At 41.0% G+C, this 23,051-nt stretch overlaps 1 protein-coding gene across 1 annotated transcript in view; it reads left to right on the top strand.

Annotated features, from left to right (window-relative positions):
* SORCS3 (sortilin related VPS10 domain containing receptor 3) overlaps positions 1 to 21,597 on the top strand; it is a 597,918-nt gene extending 576,321 nt beyond the window's left edge. Inside the window, exons 25-27 of the mRNA XM_048505478.1 lie at positions 1,828 to 1,933; positions 17,490 to 17,650; positions 20,584 to 21,597. Coding sequence (XP_048361435.1) covers positions 1,828 to 1,933; positions 17,490 to 17,650; positions 20,584 to 20,648 — 332 coding nt within the window. The 3' untranslated portion in view covers positions 20,649 to 21,597. The remainder of the gene's footprint in view (positions 1 to 1,827; positions 1,934 to 17,489; positions 17,651 to 20,583) is intronic.
* Positions 21,598 to 23,051: the final 1,454 nt, after the last annotated feature.

Below are 23,051 nucleotides of genomic sequence, written 5' to 3'. Positions count from 1 at the left end.
TTTTGCAATAAACTTGCAAGTTCGTGTAGTGTCTGTCCTCTTCATTAAGAGTAACTGGGGCCTCTGTTTCTGTTGTACCAGTTTTTATCACATACAATAATTGGTCTCTCAGTCCCCAGCCTCAAAACTTTCTGGCCCCTTCCGCACATGCCGAATAATACACTTTCAATCCATTTTCAATGCTCTTTGCAGCTGGATTTTACTGTGCAGAATAGCAAAAATTACTTGCAAACAATTGTTAAAGTGGATTGAAAGTGCATTATTCTGCATGTGCAGAAGGGGTCTCTGAGAGTCAAGAACTGGGTTAGCCAGATGATATTGAGTCTTTCATAGTGGATCTGCGTACTGTGGGTTGATTCTTCTCAGAAAGGATATTAATATGCTTGCAAAATTACCAAGAAGAACAACTAATGTGATCCAGATTAGTACATAGTCCATAAGAGGAAAAGTTGGGCTAGAAAACAGGAAATATATGATAAAGTGATATGATAAAAGTTTATGAAGTTGTTAGTGATATAGAAAGAATTCAGAGACAGAGACAGAGTCCCCCTCTCATAACTGTAGCCCTCAACATCACTCAGTGAACAGAATCATCAGTAAGTTCAGATTTGAGCAAGGAAGTACCAATGTTTCATAAATTTACTGCCATAAGATGTGGTGATGTTTACTAGCTTAGATGTCTTTTCAAAAGGGTTATCCAACTCCATGGACAGAGATTTATCAACAGTTTCAGCTGTGTCTGCTCAATGGAACCTTCTCTGTCTGAGGCAGTATCTCTGACTATCAAATGATGAGGAAGGTGGCTGTCTTCTTGACTTGAAATGCAGGCCTTCTGGAACTATCTGATGGCACACTTCTAGAAACAGAATGGTAGACATGATGGACCTTGGCTCTGATGCAGTGGTGCTCTTAATATGTTCTCTGCTGATGGTTAATTTAAGCTATCAGAGCTAATATAAAAGAGAAGTTGATTATTTTCCAGAATAATGTACACAATCAGGCAAGACAAAACAAAATGTCCTGCAAGAAAAGTCACATAATTGGAGAATGACAAGAATAAAAAAAAATTTGTGGAAAAACTTCTGCATTTTGAACTGTTTCTGGAGGGTGGGGAAATGGAAGGCAATTGTGAAAATGGTCCCAGATTTTCAGGAACAACCCCCTCCCCCCAAAAAAATCACGAAAAATATCAAAATGGTAAAACGAGTCCTGAAAATTCACTTAACAAAAAGCATGCCTCCCCCAAATCTGGGTCCAAAATTAGTCTTTGAGACAGCAGTTATGGCCTTGGGATAGAGGCGATCAGTAAATAGACAACTGAAGGAGTATAAACCCTGTGTAGAATTATAAGGGGAATACAGACTTTTCTACATTGGTTTAATTTAGGGTGAAATAAGAGATGTAAGGGTAGTTCGGCTATATGAGATATATAAATAATTAATTTATAAGATATTGATGGGGTTTCCCCCTTGCTTCCATTAATTCATCATTGAGCAAAATCTAGTCTTTGTAGCCCAGGAAGAAAAAAAAATGTTTACCTGAAATGGTGACAGGCCAAAGAGATGAGGTGGGACGGCCTGCTCACAGTTTGTCTGTGCATGGTGTGCAGCTTCCTTTTCATTATGTTGCTATCTGGAAATTGCATCCTAGTGTTCAAAGGGAGTGAGATCAATTTCTTCCGTACAAGCTGTGTTTTCTTACACAGCATGTATCACATGTCAGTGATAATAATGAAGGACCTGCAAAGAAAAGAGAGCCCTACTTTGCCTCTCTCCCTACTCCCATCCCCACAATTAATGACTAATGTAATGTTCTCCCTCTTCCCAGCACCTCTCGTTGACTCTGGAGCTGGGCATAGCAGTTCAGCAATGCTGATGTTGCTGTCAGTGGTCTTTGTGGGCTTGGCTGTCTTTTTAATCTACAAATTTAAAAGGTAAGTTGATGCTCCTCCAAAGAAACCTGAATGCCCAAAGAAAGACTCGCTAAACAAAGCTGCAAAATGTACTATGAGAAGCTGGTCTCTTTATGTTTTGGTTTAGAGTTTGTGGAAGGAAAGAGGAGAAGGAAATATTTTTATAATGTGAAATCAGGATCAGCCTCTGGTGTGGGTAGTCAGTATAAGATCCATTCCGCACGGCCCAAAAAAGACATATGTGGGACAACTTAAAACTGCCTCTTTTTATTTCGCACACTCAAAATAAGACATCCAGGGGATGTCTTAAAAAGGGGTAGCTTCTGGTGTGCTTTCCAGACAGTAAAGGCATCAGAGGGGAAAAGAGGCTGTCCTTGCCCAACTGTTTTGCTCTCTTGTCAGTTTCACCTTCAGCTTGTGGCTCATATTTTGTGTGCAGCTGAAGGTATTCTCCCTGCCACCATTACTCCAGGACATTTGCTCTGCAGGCTCTGATCCTGGGTGCCTTTTCTACCCAAAAGTATACATAGTGTACAAGTCAATTCACATCCCTGACTCCCGATACATCCAATGGGCCTTCAGGTATATTTCTTTGTTCTCCATAGGCATTATTGTCATTTGGGGGGAGAGGACATCCCCTGCTGGCACTGTTCTTGTCAATGGACAGCCAATTCCATCTGCATGGAATACACTCCTCCTTCTCTGCTCAAGACCTTCCTAAATTTAAAAAAATGGTCAACAATGGGTCTCCATTTTACCAGATCCTGAAATAGGCAAATTGTTATGCATATGCATTGCAAACATGTTTTTTTTCAATGAACAGCCAATTCCAGGTCTGGACAACTGTCACTGAAGATAATAACAAAGGTAATTGGCAGAAACAACTTTCGGTGTCCCTCCTATGCGAGGATCCATTGCTCATACTGCTGTTAGTTTGATAAGCACCTGATCTTGAAAACAACCTGGATTTTTTCAGGGATGGTGCTTTTGTAACCTCTAACTGTGGGTTCTGTGGGGCAGAACTTGGAATGAGTTTGCAACAACAAATTTTAAAACAAAATGGTTTACTTTCTTAATATATAACATCAACATTTAACGTCACACTTCAAGGTCCTGTTCAGGTTTCATTTCAAGTCCTTCTAGTTACAGTCTTCTGATATTGCCAAGTCCAGTTCTTCCTGCAAGTGGGTTGGCTCCTGAAGGCTCCAAGGGCTTGGTGAACAGCATTCAACATGATGAAGGTTTCCAGAACTCTCACCCATTACAAACACAAAAAACCCTTAACAAGGTGTTAAGGGCTTATACAAATCAAGGTCCGAGGCTGGTAGCCTTGTCTCCTCCAAACTACATGAGCTCTGCAGCTTCCTCCTGCTTTGGGTCTCCACCCCTTTCTGGGTCAGCCCATTCTGAGCATGGGGGTTACACTTTCATTTCAATAAGAATCACATATTGTTAATATCATTCCAGGAAACAACTGTAATGACATGAAATAGTGATTTCAATGTATATTTTCAGCTCAGGAATTCAGTTATGCATATCTCTAGTTCTCATGTATGACTGTGAGTCTGGTCATGCACTCCTGTCAGCATATCATGCAGTTATGCTTTAAGGAACAAGTTAATGCTGCTTAGTTCTGTAGAAATCCCCTCCACAACCTAGCCTGTTATATTGTTCACCATTCTTGAAATTTGGGAAGCCTTGAGAGGAAATGAAGGAGTGTGTGTTCCCTGAAAATGTAGTGGTGTTATGGCCCATAACCTGGAATTGGCTGGCTTGGAAACTATCCTGGATTATTAGATGGCTGAAGGTACTTGTCTATGTACCTATGTAGAAACACTCATTCTTCTTGCCAACAGCAGTTATTGCCTGATCAGTCACTCAGACCAGTTCCAATAATTAAAACTCTTCCCCCCAAGAACAGTGTGGAACTGGTAACAAAAAGAGACCAATTTGATGAAAAACAAATAAACAAAAATTTGCCCCAAAAGACAACTAGCAAATCCCCACATTATTCAATAGGAAGAATTAGTAGGTCAGCTTACAGTAGAAGTCTCTTGGTTGGGTTCCACAAGGCCAGCAACCCAGTCATCAGTCACAGTGCTTCATTCAAAACGTGGACTGAACCCAACACTGTCATCCACTTTTAAAAACTTAAAATGAAATTCTTATTGGTTTTAATCTGTATGTTGTCTTGAGAATTTTGTTGAGAGTGTTGTATGAAGCTTCTTTCAAACCAGAATACCCCCTTTCCTTGATATGACACTGCCTACAATATTTCCAATTATACCTTGAATATATGGTAGGTGCAAAAACTTGAAGTAAAGTGTCGTCAAGTGTGAGAGCCAGCGTGGTATGGTGGTTAAGAGCAGGTGCACTCTAATCTGGAAAACCGGATTTGATTCCCTGCTCTGGCACTTGAGCTGTGGAGGTTTATCTGGTGAACTAGATTAGCTTGTGCACTCCAACACATGCCAGCTGGGTGACCTTGGGCTAGTCACAGTTCTTTGGAGCTCTCTCAGCCCCACCCACATCATAGGGTGTTTGTTGGGGGAGGGGAGATTGTAAGCCCCTTTGAGTCTCCTTACAGGAGAGAAAGGGGGGATATAAATCCAAACTCTCCTTCTTCTCTTCTTCTTTCACAAGGAGGGATGGATTGGCCATTAAGGCCATTAGAGAAAGCACTGGAGGACCAATAGCTTGGGATGTTGTTCCCTCATTCAGGCCACTCTGACTCCAGGGTGACCCAGGCTGGCAAGATGGATATGAGTCATTCTCACCATGAGTTGACTGTCCCTGCCTTGCAGCCTCTCCATGGTCCCCAACTCACAGCCCCCCACATCCATGAAGCCAGCAGCCACAGCCATGCACTAACCACAGATTCTGCCACTGTTTCAAGGCAGTCACAAGCCACAGCTGCCACAAGGCTGATGTAAGCTGACTTTCACAAAGTGTATGCAAGCTGCTGTCACAAGCTAGCAGACCCACCCATTCAAGTTGCTGGTGCATGCTCCCCTCCCCTCCCACACTCACACTCACACGGCTGGTGGATCTGAGCTGGGCTTGACCTCCTACAATGACCCTGCTCCTTCCTTTTCCCTCTCAGTTGAAGAGCAGTGCTGAGAGCATGCCCTCTTCCTCCTTTCTCTGCACATTGGGAGGCAGATCTGCGGTGAAGAAGGGAATGGAGCCGTTTTACAGGGCTGCTTTTGCCTCTCAGTCTGTTCCTATCCACAAATATATATATATATTGTTACTATGCTGATTTAATGTTACTATGTTACTGATTTAATGTTACTATGCTGATTTAAAAAAACAAGCTGGAAATATATATATATATATATATATATATATATATTTGTAGTCTATCCAAAGTGATTGGTTACCATACTGTAACATGCATGCCCTGTTCTGTGCCCACAACTGCAAAGGTAATACAGATGCTGACCAGTTACGGGGCTTTTTTTGATGGCGATACCTCACCTTTTGAATGACTTCTGTCTTCAGGCTTGCCTGGCTCCAATTTCATTTTCTTTTAGGTGTCAGCCCAAAATAGTTATTTTTATCTGGAATTTAAACTAAAGGGTTTCAGCTTTCAAAGCTGTTTTCATGTCTTGTCCCAGCCGGAGGACACCTTTCTAGATACTAATTTAGACTATTCCATTTTATGACTGTTATGCCATAGTCTTGGACTTTTCAAATTTACTTGCATTGTTTTATTGGCATGCTTTTATTAGAATGATTTGTTTTTATTGTTGTGAGTTGCATTGGAAAGTTCTGGATAGGCATAATAGGAATTTTCTAAATAAATAAATAAAATTGCTTTTGAATAGACCAGTTTCATACAGATAAGTGATGAAATCAGTAATGAGGATGTTGATGTAATTCTCCCCATTCAGATTTCTCCTCATATTTTGAATTCTGAATTACCTGATCTTGTTTCCAGAGAGCCACCAGTCGTTAATATTCTGGCATTTTCCCCATTTCTTATGCCATTCTTGTTCTCTTCATCGAGGGTTCATTTGTAAATGCATTTGTGAACTGCCCTTCTTTCAATTTTGATTTAAGGACTTTATTCAGGCCACTGTATGTACACAGTTTGCCACAGTTTTCAGTTCATGCCTTTTTTTCTTACAGGTTATTGACACACATTTTAAATCACAGAGCAAAAAAGGCAGCTTCAAATGATCGCACAGGATTCCTTTTTGCATTGTGATTCAATCAGTCATGCATACAGATGTTTAAGGCCACAGTACAAATTGGAATCCTGATTTGGTCATGGAACCACATAATGTCTTTTTGTTCTGTAAATTTAATTGGTGTTCATATACACTGTAGTTTATTAGTAGCTAAAAAACAGGCATAAATTGAAAACTGCAGCAAACATTTGCCATTTCAGAAGCTGGAAAGTAGGTGGAAGGAAGTGTGGAGCAAAGTGAACGTACCAAATGAGAAAGGAAATCAGTTCACCTACATATTTGTGACTCTACCAAATGCTTCAAGAGGTCTGGGATGCATCTTTTCCTCCCTATTGTACCAATAATGACATTAATTGTATTTGCAAGCACAGTTTTCCAGTGTCATTACTGACCTCCCTCCATCATGTTGAGGCCAACAGTAGTTCTTTCCCATTGTTTGCAACTCAATGTTACTATGCTGATTTAAAAAAACAAACAAACTAGGGATGAGCTCTAAATAGATGTTTATTTAGGATTCCCAATCCATGCATCCTCCTCTATAAAAACAATTTCTGCAATTTCTTCCTATAGGTCAGGCAGTCAAAGGTGCTATTGCACAGAAATATCTGTTTCCTTGAAAAATCCACATATGAAGTAACTTTGTCAAAATCTGGCAGCTCCTTTGGAGTGCGACTCCATGAGGCTCTGCTATGTTTGAAGGAATGAGGTTACTCATCAGAGACACCAGTCACAATTTCTTATCTTGGTTGTTATGACTAATGTCCTAAATAAGAGGCCCAAAGAATGAAGAAAATATATCTGCTTATCTCACGGCCTTATTGCTTTATGCATACTTAGTTTAGTGTTGCTTAGAAATATGGTAATTTAGGGGGCATCCACATGGTGATGAATCTGTATTGGAATTCATTACAGTTAGGAATGCAGCAAAGTAAACACCCGGGGTTACCTGTCCAAATGGCATCCTAACCCACTTGGACTACAATAATTTCAGGGGGGGAAACATAGCAAAGCACACTTTGACAAGATTAGTGTAGGCAGTGTGTTAAGTGCCATCAAGTCACTTCTGGTGACCTTATGAATCCATGTTCTCCATAACATCCTATTGTTAACCGCCTTGCTCAGGTCTTGCAAGCTGAGGCCCCTGTCTTACTTTACAGAATCAATCCACCTCATGTTGGGTCTTTTCCTGCTGCCTTAAATTTTTCCTAGCAGTATTATATTTTCTAGTAAGTCTTGTTTGCTCATAAGATTACCGAAGTAGTCTCAGTTTAGTCGCTTTAGCTTCTAAGGAGTGTTCTGGCTTGATTTGTGGATGATTGGAAAATTATGTTGTGTTTATCCTCCAAGAACTTTATTCAAATCTGGAACTCACAGCAGAGACAAACAGCTGTGCTGATACAGCTAATGTTGCACACGTACAGCAAGATATACACAAGGACTTTCAAGGAGCATCATTTTCTTTTCCCTCCTTCCAACCAACCTACCTTCCTTTAATCTGCCCCATCTTCAGCATTCCCTCCTTCCCTTCCCCAGCAGCCTCTTGCAGAATTATATAGTGGAGAATCACAAGTACATGCAGGAGGGAAATAGCATTCCTTTTTCAACACATTTGCCCTTAAAAATACCTGTTTTATGAAAGATTTTCATGGTGAGTCATCAACTAGCTTGAATATGTTCCTACTTCTCCTGTATTTTTCCATCTGCTCCCATATCAAATTTTCCTGCCTCTCTGATGAACAGATGAGCATTGTCAGTCCTGCACATGCCCCCTGGGAATTTAACAATAAAATTATATCAGTGCCAGAGATTAGTTTAAATAACAGATGCCAAGTGCAAGCCCAGATGAGGTCTCTGAACTTCATGGCTTTTTGTGATGGAGAGGGACTGCGGCTGTGTGAGTGACATAGTCAGGCCTACCTGTTGTGCCTATCTTCCACCCCATTCTAGTAGACTCCCATGAATAAAACCAGAACCCAAATATCAGAGCAGATAGAGAAGAAGATAGGTCAGCAAACTCAATATGTGGAGTGGGCGAGAAGAGAGGAACTTGCTACTTCATGTTGCAGCCTCTTCCTACCCAAGTAGATATAACGAAACCAGAATGTAAAAGGTTCAGTTAGTACAATTCTAAACCCATGAGATCTGAATTTTGATCCTGCATCATAGACTTGCAGTGCAATCCATAAGGTATATCCTTCTAAATCCACTGAAGTCACTAGGATTAGAAGAATTGCACTATTTAGGATTATACTGTTAACTGGATCTGCTGGGCTATTGATAGTGATTCTTTTTAAAAAGATATTTTCCCCCAGTGGGGACCCAAAATGGTTTTACAGCATTCTAACCCCCATTTCATCATCACAACAACTTTGTTTAACAAATTAGGCATGACTGGCCCAAAGTGAGCTTCCCTGGCAGATTAGGATTTGAACCTTTGTCTCTCAGATCCTGGTTTGACACTGAAATTAGTACACCATGCTGTACATCATGGTTGGTAGAGGGGAATAGTCACAAGGATGCTGTACCCTTCATGCAGTAGACTAAGAAATTCCAGCAGTTGCAGATGATCCAGTTACTTGAAAGAACTTGTAATCAAATGGAGCACTGCCTCCTTGTGTACATCTAGTGTTAGGAAATGCAAATGCCAAATGCATAGCTGCAAGTCTAATACTTCAGAAGACTGCATAACCAGTTTTTTTCTTTTTGTTGCTATGAGAGCCTTTTGGAGCTATTAATGGAGCATAATATTAAATACATTAAAAAGTAGATAGTTCTGAAGTCTATTTCAATTAACCAACACTTTTGTAATTAAAAATGAATTTGTGGGATGGAGGGCTTCTGGACAGGAAACAAAAAAGATAAATAGGAGGAGGGCAACCAAAATAGTAAAAGGACTGAAATCCATGCCCTACACAGAGAGACTTAGGGAGCTGGGTATGTTTAGTTTGGTGAAGAGATGGTTAAGAGATGATAGCCCCATTTAGATATTTGAAGGGATGCCATGTCAAAGAGGGAGCAAGCTTGTTTTCTGCTGCTCCAGAGACTAGGGCTGTTTCTACACAGGCAAGCAAGCGTGGGTGCACTGACATAATTGCAGTCAGTGCACCCCCTGGGCCACTCACACGCCATTTTGCAAACAGCCCCGGTGCACCAGCAGCCTGCAGGACTGCCTTCGCATGGGGAACACCGCTTTTCCCCCCTCTTACCTCCTCTCAGCTGCCATCACTGTAGAGAGGCCAGAGGACATGCCCCCCGTAGCCATGGTTACGCCTCTTGGGACGGAGGTCAGGAGGTGTGTCTCCTGGCTTCTCTTCAGAAATGGCAGCCGAGAGGAGGTAAGGGAGGGGGAAGCAGCATGGGGAAAACGCTGCCTTCCACCCGCTGCTGTTCACATGGCAGTGGGTGGAAGATGCTGCTTTTTAAAAAACTTCCTCATTGAGCAAGTTTTGGAAGCAGCATTTTCGTGCAATGCAGCAGCGCCAGCTGTGCGAACAGCGCCCCAGGGACAGTGTTTTTACTGTCCCTAGGGTGCTGTTTTCTGCCTGTGTGCAGCCAAAGATCAGAAGCAATGAGTTCAAGATGAAGGAAAAGAGATTCCACCTAAACATCAGGAAAAACTTCCTGACAGTAAGGGCTGTCCAACAGTGGATTGCACTACCTCGGAGTATAGTGGAGTCTCCTTCTTTTCAGGTTTTTAAACAGAGGCTGAATGACCATCTATCAGGAGTGCTTTGATTATGTGTTCTTACATTGCAGGAGGTTGGACTTGATGGCCCTTGTGGTCTCTTCCAACTCTATGATTCTATCAATTTGGTTACTCAGTAGTGAAGATTTGGAAGTGACTGCCTCATCAAAAATGAAAGTGAGCAGTAACTTCTGATGAAAAATTAGATACAATTCATGCAGCACTGTCAAGCTTTCCCTTTAATTCAGCAGGCTATTAGCCATGTGATTAGCTATAATCTCAATTAGAATACTGAGCTTCGGTTTCGATAAGTTAGAGAAAACATGTGTCTCCATGAATTTTTAATTTTTCAGATTATTACAATTGGCTGTCTGCTGGCCCACAGACAGGCTGTTTATTAGAGGTCAGCATGAAGTAAGACACTCAGGTGGCTCATTAGCCATTTGTGTTAGAAACTGCTTTTCCTTCTTGGAAAACTACATGTACTCATGGAGAATTCTGTTAGAAGGTAAAGAGTAAATAAACGTGTATCCTCAGCTTGTGGGTTCTGTGGGGCAGAACCTGGAATGAATCTTGCAAAATAATTTAAAACAAAATTTCCTTTTGGTTTTCACTTAATATAACACATATCAACGTAGAACATACAACAAAACCATGATCTTATTCAAGTTTAACAAAAAGCAGCAACCGAATAACCGGGGGCAGCCATTGCTGCCGGGGTGAGCCAAGGAGCAAAAATAAGTTGCAAGCATGGCTTGGTGGCATGCTGCGGAATTGGGGTGCATTGATTGGCTCCCGGCCGTAAAGGCGGGAGGAGCCTGGGGTATATAAGGAACGCCTCACCCAGATCTCGCCCTTCCTGGCGGCGAGACTCAGAAAGGCGTGGCCCACCCACCCTCCCTATATTTTCAGGGGGCTGGGGTTGTGGTTTCTACTGTCACAGCCCTGGCGGGTTTCGGCAACGGGAGTCACACATCTGGGGAGAAAATGAGCCTTCCGGCAGGTTCTCCCAGGCTTGTGCCCTGTGGAAGGGCCAGGGGTGGGGCGGGCAGGCTGGCAGGCTGGCAGGCCGGGCTGCTGCCCGACACCCCAGGGAGTGGGGTTGGGTCGGGCCAATAGGCGGCCATGGGCTTAGCCGGTGCCCGACACCCCAGCAAGCACGGAGAGGAGGGCGGGCCGGTAGGCGGCCATGGGCTTAGCCGGTGCCCATCTCCTCAGCAAAGGCGGGAAGGGTGGAAGCCGGAGTGATATCTCTGGGGCTTCCCTTCCCGACAGTTCCCAATGGAGATTGGGATACTTGATGTGCGACCCGTTTGCCGCCCAGCTTCCTGTTGTAAATAGTTGAAGTTTTGATCATGTTATTGATAAATATATATTAATAAATTGGGCTGCGGCCCAATCCTTTTCCAGCCTGTCGTTGTTGTGTCTTTATTTGAGCGAAGAAAGGTCTCACCATCTGCAGCAATTAACTTACCCCCTTTTCACAGCTTGCCAACCCCAAGTCCATTTTTTTTCTTCTTGTAGGTGGCCCAGGAATTCTCCAGGTGAACTCTTGGTTCCTTGGCTTTGAAAGATAAATGTGCCAAGAGAACTCTCACCAAATAAACACAATTATGAAACAATAAATTCAGGAGTATCCCTTCTTTACTAGTTTCCATACAAGCATCACAGTTACCTTAAACAAGCTGTTAAGAGCCTATAATTACATTTCAGGCTCCCACCCAGACAGCCTGACTTCCTTCTTTTGCTTTCCATGCATTCTGCACCCTTCTCCCTCTAAAGGATCTACCCCTTCCTGGCTCATTCTATTTATATGTAGGGGTTACAAATGCACAAGAAAAGTGCTGATTCTGTTTTGTTTTTATTTTCTACTTCAACTGAATGAAAAAGTGTACTGGTATGTTTTCATGAGCTTTTGAGGGTAATGAGGAGCACTACTAGACAAATTCAAAGGTTCAGAGCTCTGTTCTGCTCATAGAAGATATCTTTTCCATTTCTCTCTTCATATTGCAGCTGACTGTAATTTCTAAATTACAGTGATTGAGGACCTTTAGGAAAAGCATAATGTGGGGTTCTGCATTGGGAATGGTGATAAGCAAAAATTGATCTCCTTGATTGAGCAGACATATCTTTCTGTTAATGAAATGGAAATTTTCAATCTATGTTCCCACTTTCCCTCCCCGTGCATTTTGTCAGTGTTTGGGGCTGTCATAAGAACAAGACTCCCACTATTCAGAAAAAGCAATTTACTACTTATGCATTACTGGTAAAAATATATACTCACCTATACAGTAGGAATGTACAGAATGGTAAACATTCTGGTTCTTTTAGGCACTTGCTATGTACAAGTGGTAATTTTTCTTCCTTCAGTGTTTGGTGATGCTCAGGAAGTCTGAATATATATACACACACACAAAGAGAGAAAGAGGTTTATAAGACAGATATGTTTTGCAACTACAATTTGTCTGTCAGTTTAACCCGCTTGAACTATCACGGTTCAACTTTAACCAGTCAATGTGAATAAATACTTTCCATCGCTATTTTTGATGGTATGATTTCTGAAACAACTTACTTTCCTGGGTTGATTGTGTCCCTGTGAGTATTTTTCTGCTGCTAAAGTCTCCTTCAACCCTCCTCGTCCTCCTTCTTCTCTGCCTTTCATGATTATACTTTCTTTAGAGATGGACACACTATCTCTGTCCAAACATGGATTTTTATTTCCTTCTCTAATCCAGATTTAAATCTGAGGCACTCGTAGGTACTTTACCAATAGAGATGTTTAGTTAACACCTCTCACTAATACCGTGGGATGCAGTATAAATTGGATCAAAATTAGGAATAAAGCTGCAATGCTGGTTCTTCCAGGGAAAACCTGAAAGTGACATGATCGCACCACTCAGAAGGATTGCCACCCCCAGGCCTGTCCCCATGAAGCTCTTGCCTTTGGCCAGGGACAACCTGGCAACCCTAGACTTTCCCAAGTCCTCTGTGCAGGGCCTTTATTTCTCATTAGGTCCTTCCCTAGATCACTTCAACTGAAACCAAAATCATGTCAAAAATATCACATTACCTAGTTCAATGTTCTTCCCAGAATGACCAGGTCCCCTTGAATTTTGCCTCCATGGTCACCTCTTTTAGTGGCCCTGCCAGTGAAGGAGTGACATTTTTTTTCTCCTTCTGTATTAGGCAAAGCACCATTTATTCATTAATATACCTGTACCCTACAATAATACAGTTTCCCTGCCTGAGAGGCTTGAAGTAGAATCACTTCTGATCCCAAATGATTTGGGGCATTACAAACTTCCTTATCCATAATTAACCAGCATGCACAGATCTTCAGCTCTTTTCACACAAGTGGAATAGAGCGCCCCAGGGACAACAAAAACGCCTTCCCTGGGGAGGCGTTCGCATAGCAGGCCCAAGCAGCATGGAAACGCCTCTTTTGAACCTCACTCCCCGAGCGAGGTTTTTCAAATGGGCCCCTTCCAGCCACTGCCATGCGAACAGCAGCGGCTGGAAGGCGGCGTTTCTTTCCTACCTCCCCCAGCCGGCTTACCTGCTCCTGCTGGCTCCCGTCGCGTTGTGGAGGCCAGGGGACATGCCCCCGTGGCCTCTGTCTCCAGCGCCATCACTCTGGCCAGGGGGGCGTGTCCCCTTGCCTCCACAATGCGACGGGAGCCAGCAGGAGCAGGTAAACTGGTTGGGGAAGGCGCAGCCTGTGCGAAGGCTGTGCCTTCCCCTGCGCCCGTACCGGGACCATCTGTGCGAATGATCCGGGGGGGGGGGTGCGCGTCGGCATTGTTTATGCCGATACACCCCCGCTCAGTGCCCATGCAGAAAGGGCCTTAATTGCAGCAGCAAGCCTTTATTAGCATAGACAACAGTGCAACAATAATAAAAAACGGATTAAAAAGCATATACAATACAGGAAATAAATGTTAAGTCGAAGGAAATCTACTGGCATTTAGTAATTTCCAGGAGAAAGTCTGCCACTATCATACAGAGAGAAGGATCAGGATTGTCCAACAAGTGGTGTAATCTAATTAAATCAGGGAGATCGGGTAAATGTAAAGGAGTAAGATTCACACACTTGGATCTGATTTCCTTAAATCTGAGACAGTGTAGTAATAGATGGGCCAGAGATTCAACTGAGCCATTATTACACGGGCACAATCTTTTAGCCTTTTCTTGCTTATTAAATCTGCCTTGTAACAAGGCAGAAGGCATAACATTAAACCTGGCGAGCATTATGGCTCTCCTCTGAGCAGGGTTTATTAAGCAATACAGGTAGTGTGCCAAGTGCCCCCGTTCAAATGGGAGAGAAAAATACAGGGGGGAGCACGTTTTCTTGGCTGCGGTGATTATTGTGGTAGAGAACTCTTTTATCCAATAAGTTGACCTTTTTAATTTTTTCTGTAAGCTTCTGGAATAGGACAAAGGGCAAAGGCGCAAATCCACTGAAACAATCCAATAGAAGCCATTTTTTTTCCTTCATAATTATACGAGAAAACCAGGGGTTGGAGATGCTGGGTGTCAGAAGAGAGCAGGACAGATGAGACCACAGGAATTACAGTCTGAGAGAAAATGAATTCGCAGCCAGAATCTAAAAGCCCATCATCCAAGCCGACCTCGATTCCAAGGAGTTTTGACCTAACTCCAGACAAAGGGTTGCATAGGGCACGCAATTTTGGAGTCTTATGAAAAAATTTGGATTGAAGGGAATTCAAGGAGTGGTTAATAGCTTGAATCCAAAGTGGGACTCTGTAAAGCAATCTCGAGGCGACTTTGGCATTGAAAAATTTGAGGGCAGGAGGGATAAAGGAGTGGCCACTGCTGTAAAAGAAATGTAGTAATGCTGACATACTGTTAGATGTAGCTAGGAGAGCAACCTTCCTATGGGTTGCCCATGAAAGGTTAAAGGAGAATGAGAGGCCAAGGTACTTATAGCACTTAACCTGTTCAATTTGGGTACTTTTCATTGCCCATGTGAACTGCTTAAAGTGCCTAGAGAGACCAATACCTTGTTTTTTTCATAATTAATTGTCTGTTAGATTCACAGTAGTCCTCACAGCGCTTCATTAAGCGTCTGAGGCCAACTCTGGATCAAGAGAGAAGGACAGCGTCATCTGCATAGAGCAGAATTGATACATGCTGTTCTGACAACTTTGGGTGAGTTCTAGAACATCTCGGTGCTTATCTATTTTGCCTCACAAGTGCTAGGTGATCTGAGAGTAGATAATTTTCGAGTGACTTGTTTGTCATGGAGAGACTTGTGTGGCAAGACTTAGGCCCCTTCCGCACATGCAGAATAAAGCACTGTCAATCCACTTTCAATGAACTTTGTACTTTGCAGCTGGATTTAACTGTGTGGAATAGCAAAATCCATTTCCAAATAGTTGTGAAAATGGATTGAAAGTGCATTATTCTGTATGTGCAGAAGGGGGCTTGGACGCATGGGGACCCAGATTCTCCATTGCTGTTAAACAGTTATTTTATTCACCAAAGAGGATTGGTTTAGTTATATATTTGTGAAGGTCTGCTTTCCTTCATGGAGGTCCTTAAATATCTGTGGCTCTACCAGAATCTACTCTGACAAATAAAATTTGTCCCTATCCTATTTTACATTTCTGCTCCAATCAGGGTTATTAAAGTGGCACTAACATGATCCCTTAATATCTTGGAATTATGTACAACTCCAAATACTGGAATGTGATCTAAAAATTCCTGGTGTGGAAAGAAAAAAGTGTAACCCGGTGCTTGCTGCTGAAAAAGAATGACCCTATTGTTTTGGCCATGCAAGAACCATTACTGTGAATATGACTATGATGGCTGTATCTCACCAAATAAATGTCTTGTTTGATACATTGAGCTAGGAAGAGGTTAAGTCTCAGGCAACTGTTCCTGATTTTTTTAATGCTGTTCTTGTCTACCCTGCCATACATTGAATGGTTCAAAGAGTTTTTCTTCCTTTCTAAGAACTCACTATGCATTGCATGACGTCCTTTCATAGTTCAGGAAGAAAAAAAGGTTTGCTGGCAGGAGGGATGCCTACACAAGTCCCTCTAATGAGCTCTGGACATCCCTCTATATCCTTCCCATGTATTTTTTTGAAAATGTATCCATTCAGGCCTCCCCTGAAAGATGCACAGATGGAAACCTGAACTGACATCCCAGAGCCTCATTCTGAAATTGATTTTTTTTGCTTTTATTCAGCTTTTATTACACAGCAAAGAAGGAAACTATTCGTGAACTCTTCCCAAGTTTTGCAAGGCACTATGACAAGAATAGATGTTAAGAGCAGAAGTAGGAAGGAACCCAGCCATGCTTTCCAAGCGTGACAACAGTCTGTACAAGCTATTATGGGCCTAATTGACATGTACGATATTTTGGCAAGCACTAGTGTAGAAAGAGCTTAGATATTCATTTGCAAGAGGAGTAGGAGAATCTTGAAGGGCTTGGAAGATAAATCATGTGGGGGAAAGGCCAAACAAACTGAGTAAGGTTAGACCAGAGAAATAATGATTAAGCAGGAATTTGTTGACCATTTTTCAAGGATGTCAGAAAGAAGTGGAGAATCAATTGTTCACTGTGCCTACTGAGAACAGTGGAGGAATCACACAAACATTTATTGAGTGATGACTAGTTAAAAACGTACTACATGGCATCTCTAACTGCAAGGAGTGCCAGTCATTTTTACTTACTGGACCCACTAGGACTGTAATAAATATTCTCTAATTCTGAAATTTTTCATCATGTTGATGCAGCTGAGCAAATGAATGAAAAAAATACTTCATGAAGCATTCACATTTTTTGATGTTGTTTGGTATCTTTTTGTTTCCCAGGTTGTTGCTTCTTCCCAGTGCTATTTTTTCCTTTATTTTTTTTCCTGTTGGCAGTCCTTGGCTTTATTTGTCATCATGCTGTTTAATGTGATTGGCTGGTTGGCATCATTTTGTTTACTGACAGCATATGCAAAAATCGTTTCAATCAATCAGAAAAGAAAATATGTTGCTTTGGGTAGCTGCAGAATTTCTCTTTCAGATGTGTCAAGAGAAACCTGGATATGTATGGATCTTGGATTGTCTGAGGACTTGAAATGCATAATGGAGTATAAATAGAGTTCCATGACCACCATCACTTGAATGCAATAAACAAGAATTTATTAGATTAAAATTCCACTATGCCAGGACTGCATATTTTCCAATTGTACAGTGAGCAATTATATTATTGGAGTGGTGATTAAACATCCTTCTTTTAAAAAATGATATAGGGTGAATTGCTTTGTCCAGTATTTTACCCTTTTTTGTGACATTCAGTTTAGTGGGGAAATAGGCATCTATTTATTTCTCCCTCCCAATGAAGTTTCATGAAGGAACTTTAAAAAAATAATCCTAGGCCAGCATGAGCAAAAAAGTTAGATTTCAGGCTGTCAGATTTAACCATCTTTTATACTTTCTTTTTGTGTGTCAACTAAGACATAGATTCTATGCCACACCTATTAAATTTGGACCCACAATAATAATTCATACAGATTTCTAATAACTGTACTCCTATCTTACCTCTTTCTTCTTCTTGTTGGTTCTGTGTTACTAAATTTATAATCTACACATCATATTACTGTAAAAGAGGCAACAATCATTGTAGTTTAGAAAGGCCATACACCTGACTGAATTAATCTTTCCTGATTTTAATGCAGGAAAATCCCATGGATTAACATCTATGCTCAGGTCCAACATGACAAGGAACAGGAAATGATTGGTTCTGTCAGCCAAAGTGAAAATGCTCCCAAAATCACCCTGAGTGAATTCACAGACCCTGAAGAACTCATGGATAAGGAGCTGGACACACGAGTTATAGGTAAACTGCATAGATATTTGCTTAATTGTTCCTTAACACATCATAGGAATGATAGAGCTTTTCTTGTTATTTTCTTCCATGTATAGTTCTGTAATTAGTTGGATCTCCATTAGGAAAATGCATATTCTCATGTTATGTTCTGGACTTTCTAACCCACATTTAGGGGGCAGGGGACCTCCCTGAAACCTACCATGTTAGATAACTCTTGGCCACTCTCCAGTCTTCTAGTCTTGTGCAAGATGCTAGAGCGTGTGGTTGCTTCTCAGATCCAGGAGCTCCAAGAAGAGAGTGAGTTCCTGGACCCATTTCAATCTGGCTTTGATTGATGACCTCTATCAAGAACTTGGTAGGGAGATTGTAACCCTGATAGTTCTGCCACATTTTTCAGTGGCCTTTAAAACTATCAACCATAGCATCCTACTGAGCATAAGGTACATCATCTTACCCGGGCCAGAGGGGGAGTCAATTTCTGAAGGTAGTTGTGGAATTCCTGCTCCACCTCATGACCACTGACCAGTGGGGTTCCACAGAGTTCAGTCGTTTATGATATGTTATGCAAGACCTATATGACACTGGGAGACCTCAGAGGTATTGGCTGTGGTGACCAGTGGTGATAATACCCAGCTCTACCTTTCATTTCTACCTAATTCTGAGGATGTTCTGAACTGGTGGCTTTTGTGGGTTTTCTGGACTGTGCGACTTTTAGCACAAAACTACCAGACCATGACCACACAGCCCATAAAACCCACCACACCCAGTTGATTCTGGCTTGTGAAAGCCTTTGGCAATACATTCTGGTGTCTAGAGACTCTAATGGTCTGGATGAAGGTGACAATCTGAAACATCATTGAAATTCTCTTTGTTATCAGAAAGGCGGACTAGGGACTTGAGATCTTGCATGGGGTTATACTGGCCTTGAAATGGCAGGTTTGCAACTTGGGAGTATTTGTTGACATAGTGGTCACCTTAGAAAACCAGATGGGTGTGATGGTTTGGAGTTCTTTTGTGGAGCTTTTGCTGGTGCATCAACTGTTCCTGGTTCAGTCAAATCTAACTATAGTGAACCATGTCTTAGTTGCATCTAGACTGGACTGTTGTAATGCACTCTATTTGGGGCCTTTACCTGAAATCTGCAGCTTGTGCAGAATGTTGTAGCTAGACTGCTGGTCAGTGCCACCTCCTGGGAGCATGTGAACCCCAATAGTACAGCAATTACACTGGCTAACAATCCATCCCCGAGCCCCATTCAAGATGTTGCTTTTGTTCTTTAAAGCCAAATATGGTCTGGGACAGGATGCCTGAAGGACCATCTTCTCCCCTATGTTTCTGTTCAGGAATTAAGGTCACAGAGAGAGGGTCTTTTGAGAAGCAACCCCCCCAATTAAGCAAGAACTCATATGGAGAGTGTACTTGGCCCCCACACTTTAGATTTTTAGTTTATTTAGGACTACATTTGACTAATTTAGTTTCATTTATAGGCAGTCCTTAACTAAAAATTTTAAATTATGATATTTTATTTTATTTTTTTAAAAAATATTGCTTTATATTGTTAGCTGTGTTGAGTTCTGCAAAGTAGAAAGGTGGCTAGTAAATAATAATAATATGCCACTGGCTCAACTCTAGGTATCTTTACAAGTTAGCTGGGGTTTGTGAGGAGCAGATGAGGAAGGAACAGATGGCTATTTTTAAGTCACGTCTCAGAATGTGTATAGTTGAAGTTCCGGAACTGGATCACATTGCCCCTTATGCCTCTGTTCTTTTACTTAGTTGTTTATTTAGGTATTTATAAACCACCTATCATTGACTCCCCAGGATGGCTTGAAATATTTTAAAAACAATATTAATAGTTCATTAGATTGACAATTTTCTTGCACTGTTATAAACTTGTAAAATCAGCTAATTAAATAGCCTCCAACAAAAGCTGAGTTAAGCATGCATTGCTAATTTAGCATTTTAAATGTCCAACTCTGCAACAACAGCCCTTCCATACCCGTTATATAACTATGTTGTGCTATTTTTGCTGTATTGTGCAGACTTTTTCTGCAAAGAGCAAAGTTACAGTCCTGGTGGCTGTGATAACTTTAAATAAAGATAGACACCAAAATAATTTAGCATTCAGTTCTACTTGTACTGACTGGAAGTTGTGGATTGTAGAAAACAAAGAATCCAGAGCTTTCAATAAAATTATTCTTTAGACAAAAAAATGGGTTGCAATCAGATAAGCTGAATAGATATTCAGCAATTGAGAGACACTTTATATTCAAGAGAATTGGCTTGTCTGGTGATCTGTTACATTGGGAAACCACTAGAATAGCAGACTTGGTGGTGCACGTAAGGGCAGACCCAGTAAAAAAGAGAGCATGGTGGAATAGGAAGACAGAGTGTTCATAAGAAGTTTCTTGAACCATCCTAATGTTATCTGATCATTGTCAATCTCTGACCGCTCTGTAATAGCTAGGGTTGCCAACTGACCTGTAGAAAGAATGCCCTGTCAGTTTAATGAAGGCTAAATGGGATGCTGTTCATCAGGTGATGATGCTGTGTCATTTCTATACTCTAAGCCTCCATTAAAGGGACAAAATATTTTTCTTCAGACCAATTGGCAACCTTAATTGTAGCTCATTCAGCTAAGTGCCTTCTGTGTTCTGAATTCCTGGCATTAAAATTTTTTGGCACTAGTGGCCACAGTATTCGCAGCAGCAACCCTCAAGGATTAAAGTGGTGGGTCAGAGGAGCTACACTGTGTTTATATAAGGACACAGAAGGGGATATATATATTCACACACACACAAACACACACACACACACACACACATATATACACACATACATATTATATAGTGGTTGATACATGAATAATATCTGGAATGAGATAAAAGCACGTAAAATATCTGCAGTCACCTCTGCTGACCTTGACCTTTTCCTTTCCTTAGGAAGTATCTCAACAATCTCCAACAGCGAAAGCACAAAGGAAATCCCCAACTGCACTAGTGTTTAATACCAGGAACCCACTTTGACAACTTCATTTCTGAATTTTTATTTTTAATTAATATTATTGTTGTTATTATTACAAAGGAATATGTCATTATTATTATTAATTATTATTATGTTTGATATCACAGCAGCTAGTTAATTATTATATTATTGGTGCAGGGCGTGGGTGCTTTTTCTCCCCAGGGCCACATTCATAAATTCAGCATACAGAGAAAAAAACCCCCAATCCTGTGTCATAGTGGAAACAGTGCATAAGGCCATGAACTTTAAGACAAATTTTCTGTTTCCCTATCCAGCAAAAATTTGTTCTACTCTGCTGGTGGCAGTATAAGAAGGCTATTTAAATGTCTTCGTGTTGGACTTGCTCATGTAGACTGCAGGCTCAACACTTTATGCCCTGTTCGATTCAGTCCACTGAGTGTATTATCTTGTATATGTTTAAAAGTGGGAATTAAATCTCCTGAGGATAGTTGTTTGGGTTCTCATGAGGGTCGGCAGGATGCACAAAATGGCTGCAGACAAGCCAAGTTTATGAATGAGGCCCTTACTGGTGCATGTTAATACTGAGGATACCTATGGCATACTGTAGATAATTACCATGTAAATACCTTTTTTATTTCTTGGGAAATAATTGTTTAGTAAAAGAGAAATTTAAAATAAATAGACCATGCACACATCTTTGCATACATAAGAAGCAAAACAGTTCACTGAGAACTTGCAGTGAGCAACAGTGTCACACATGGGTTCTGATTGTGTACCAGTTGTCTGTCACATTTAACAAGTTTTGCTTTTGCTTTGGTTAGCATTAGAAAGGGTAGTTGCATCATAACCACATCTTGCACTAAGTTGTAGCGGGAAGCCACAATGAAAGTAGTTTCATCCTGTTTGATTTACAGATTGTGTAGGAAAGGGTAGCTTAGTAAAGAAAAAGATCAGATAAAGGGTAGCTTAGTGGGAAAAAAAGATCAGATAACTTAACAGAAATCAATTTGTTGGCCACTACAATTAAATATATTGCTCCTTTTTACCACCACTTAATCTTTATTTATGCATATTTTCCACTGCTCCTTATGTCCAGTTGTAGCTGCTGATTGCATGCCTGTGTCATCATTTATTAGATTTCCAGTTCTGATTTAGAAAAAGATGACAGAGATGTGGCTATAGCTACTGATATGTCTGTGTGGTCACTTCCAATTTTTGCACTCCTATGTGGCTGTTCATAAAGTGTCTGTGAGCTCAGAAGCTCAGCCGTGGCAAACCACCATGGCATCTTATTATTACAGTTAAACATCTGAACAGTTATGAGAAATAATGAAGCAATGTCACTAGGATGTTTAGGTGATTTGCCTTTGCTGTGTCTTGAAGCAAATGGCATATTTATTCATGGTGTAGCAACATTTAATAAGCCTGCTGGCACTGAATGATATTGTAATATTATAACTGATTTATTTTATCTGAAATCATGATCATGCAACAAACATATCCTTAATATATATCAGTCATTAGTCTTGGTACAAATTAGACATGCAAAACTAAGACTCTTTTCAAATGCTTGTAAAATGACTCTGTGGGTGTTTTATCAACATAGCATGGATGGGTGAGAAAGCTGAACCTTTCTCTTGCACTTCTTCTCCCCTCTTTTTTGAAGCCCTTTTCTCCAAAACTAGAAATAATTTCACCAAAAGAAAAAATGCAGTTCTAGGTGGGAAAAAAAGACAAGTACAGAGAAGTTCCAACTTCTCTCTCGTACTTCCTTGTGGCATTGTAACTGTTTGCCAACAATACTTGATAAAGAATTGTCGGGGGTAAATCCTGTCCTTTTCATTATACCCTGTCTTTATCATTATAGAGAATATCTTCAAGAGAATAAAGGTCGCTGCACAAAACCCTATAATCAACTTAATGACTTCCAAAATGGGCAATCTAAAGAAGGAAATAGTCTACAGAAGTGTCTTTTTCCCCCAAGGCAAAGTGCTCTTCATTGTATTAACTAAGGGTCATATGTAATAAACCTGATTATTCTCTGGAATCCTGTATTTTTGCAGCTGCATTATAGACAGAAAATCATCAGGTGAAGTTTTGCTGAGTTGAAGTTAGAAAATTTCTGCCTGATGTTAACACACCAGATCTTTGCCAAAAAAAAATTCGAGGCAACCCCTGACAGTAAATGTTTATGAAATTTCCTCATGGAATATTGAAATATGCTGCAATATATCAAAAAGAATGAATACTAGAGAAAAAGATGGCAGCGTTAGAAATGAAATGAAAGTGGCCTGAAATGTGCCTGATATTCTTAGGTTTGCAGAATGAAGCTGAGGGTTTCAAAGGACAATAATTTCTAATGAACAAATTCATGTTCCTGCTCTCCTTTGTGCCTTAAGATGGAGTCTTTTTATGAAGAACTGAT

The sequence above is a fragment of the Sphaerodactylus townsendi genome, linkage group LG08 (assembly GCF_021028975.2).
Source record: "Sphaerodactylus townsendi isolate TG3544 linkage group LG08, MPM_Stown_v2.3, whole genome shotgun sequence".
Lineage (NCBI taxonomy): Eukaryota > Metazoa > Chordata > Lepidosauria > Squamata > Sphaerodactylidae > Sphaerodactylus > Sphaerodactylus townsendi.
Note: the sequence above shows the minus strand (reverse complement) of the source record. Positions and strands in the feature narration are given on the sequence as shown.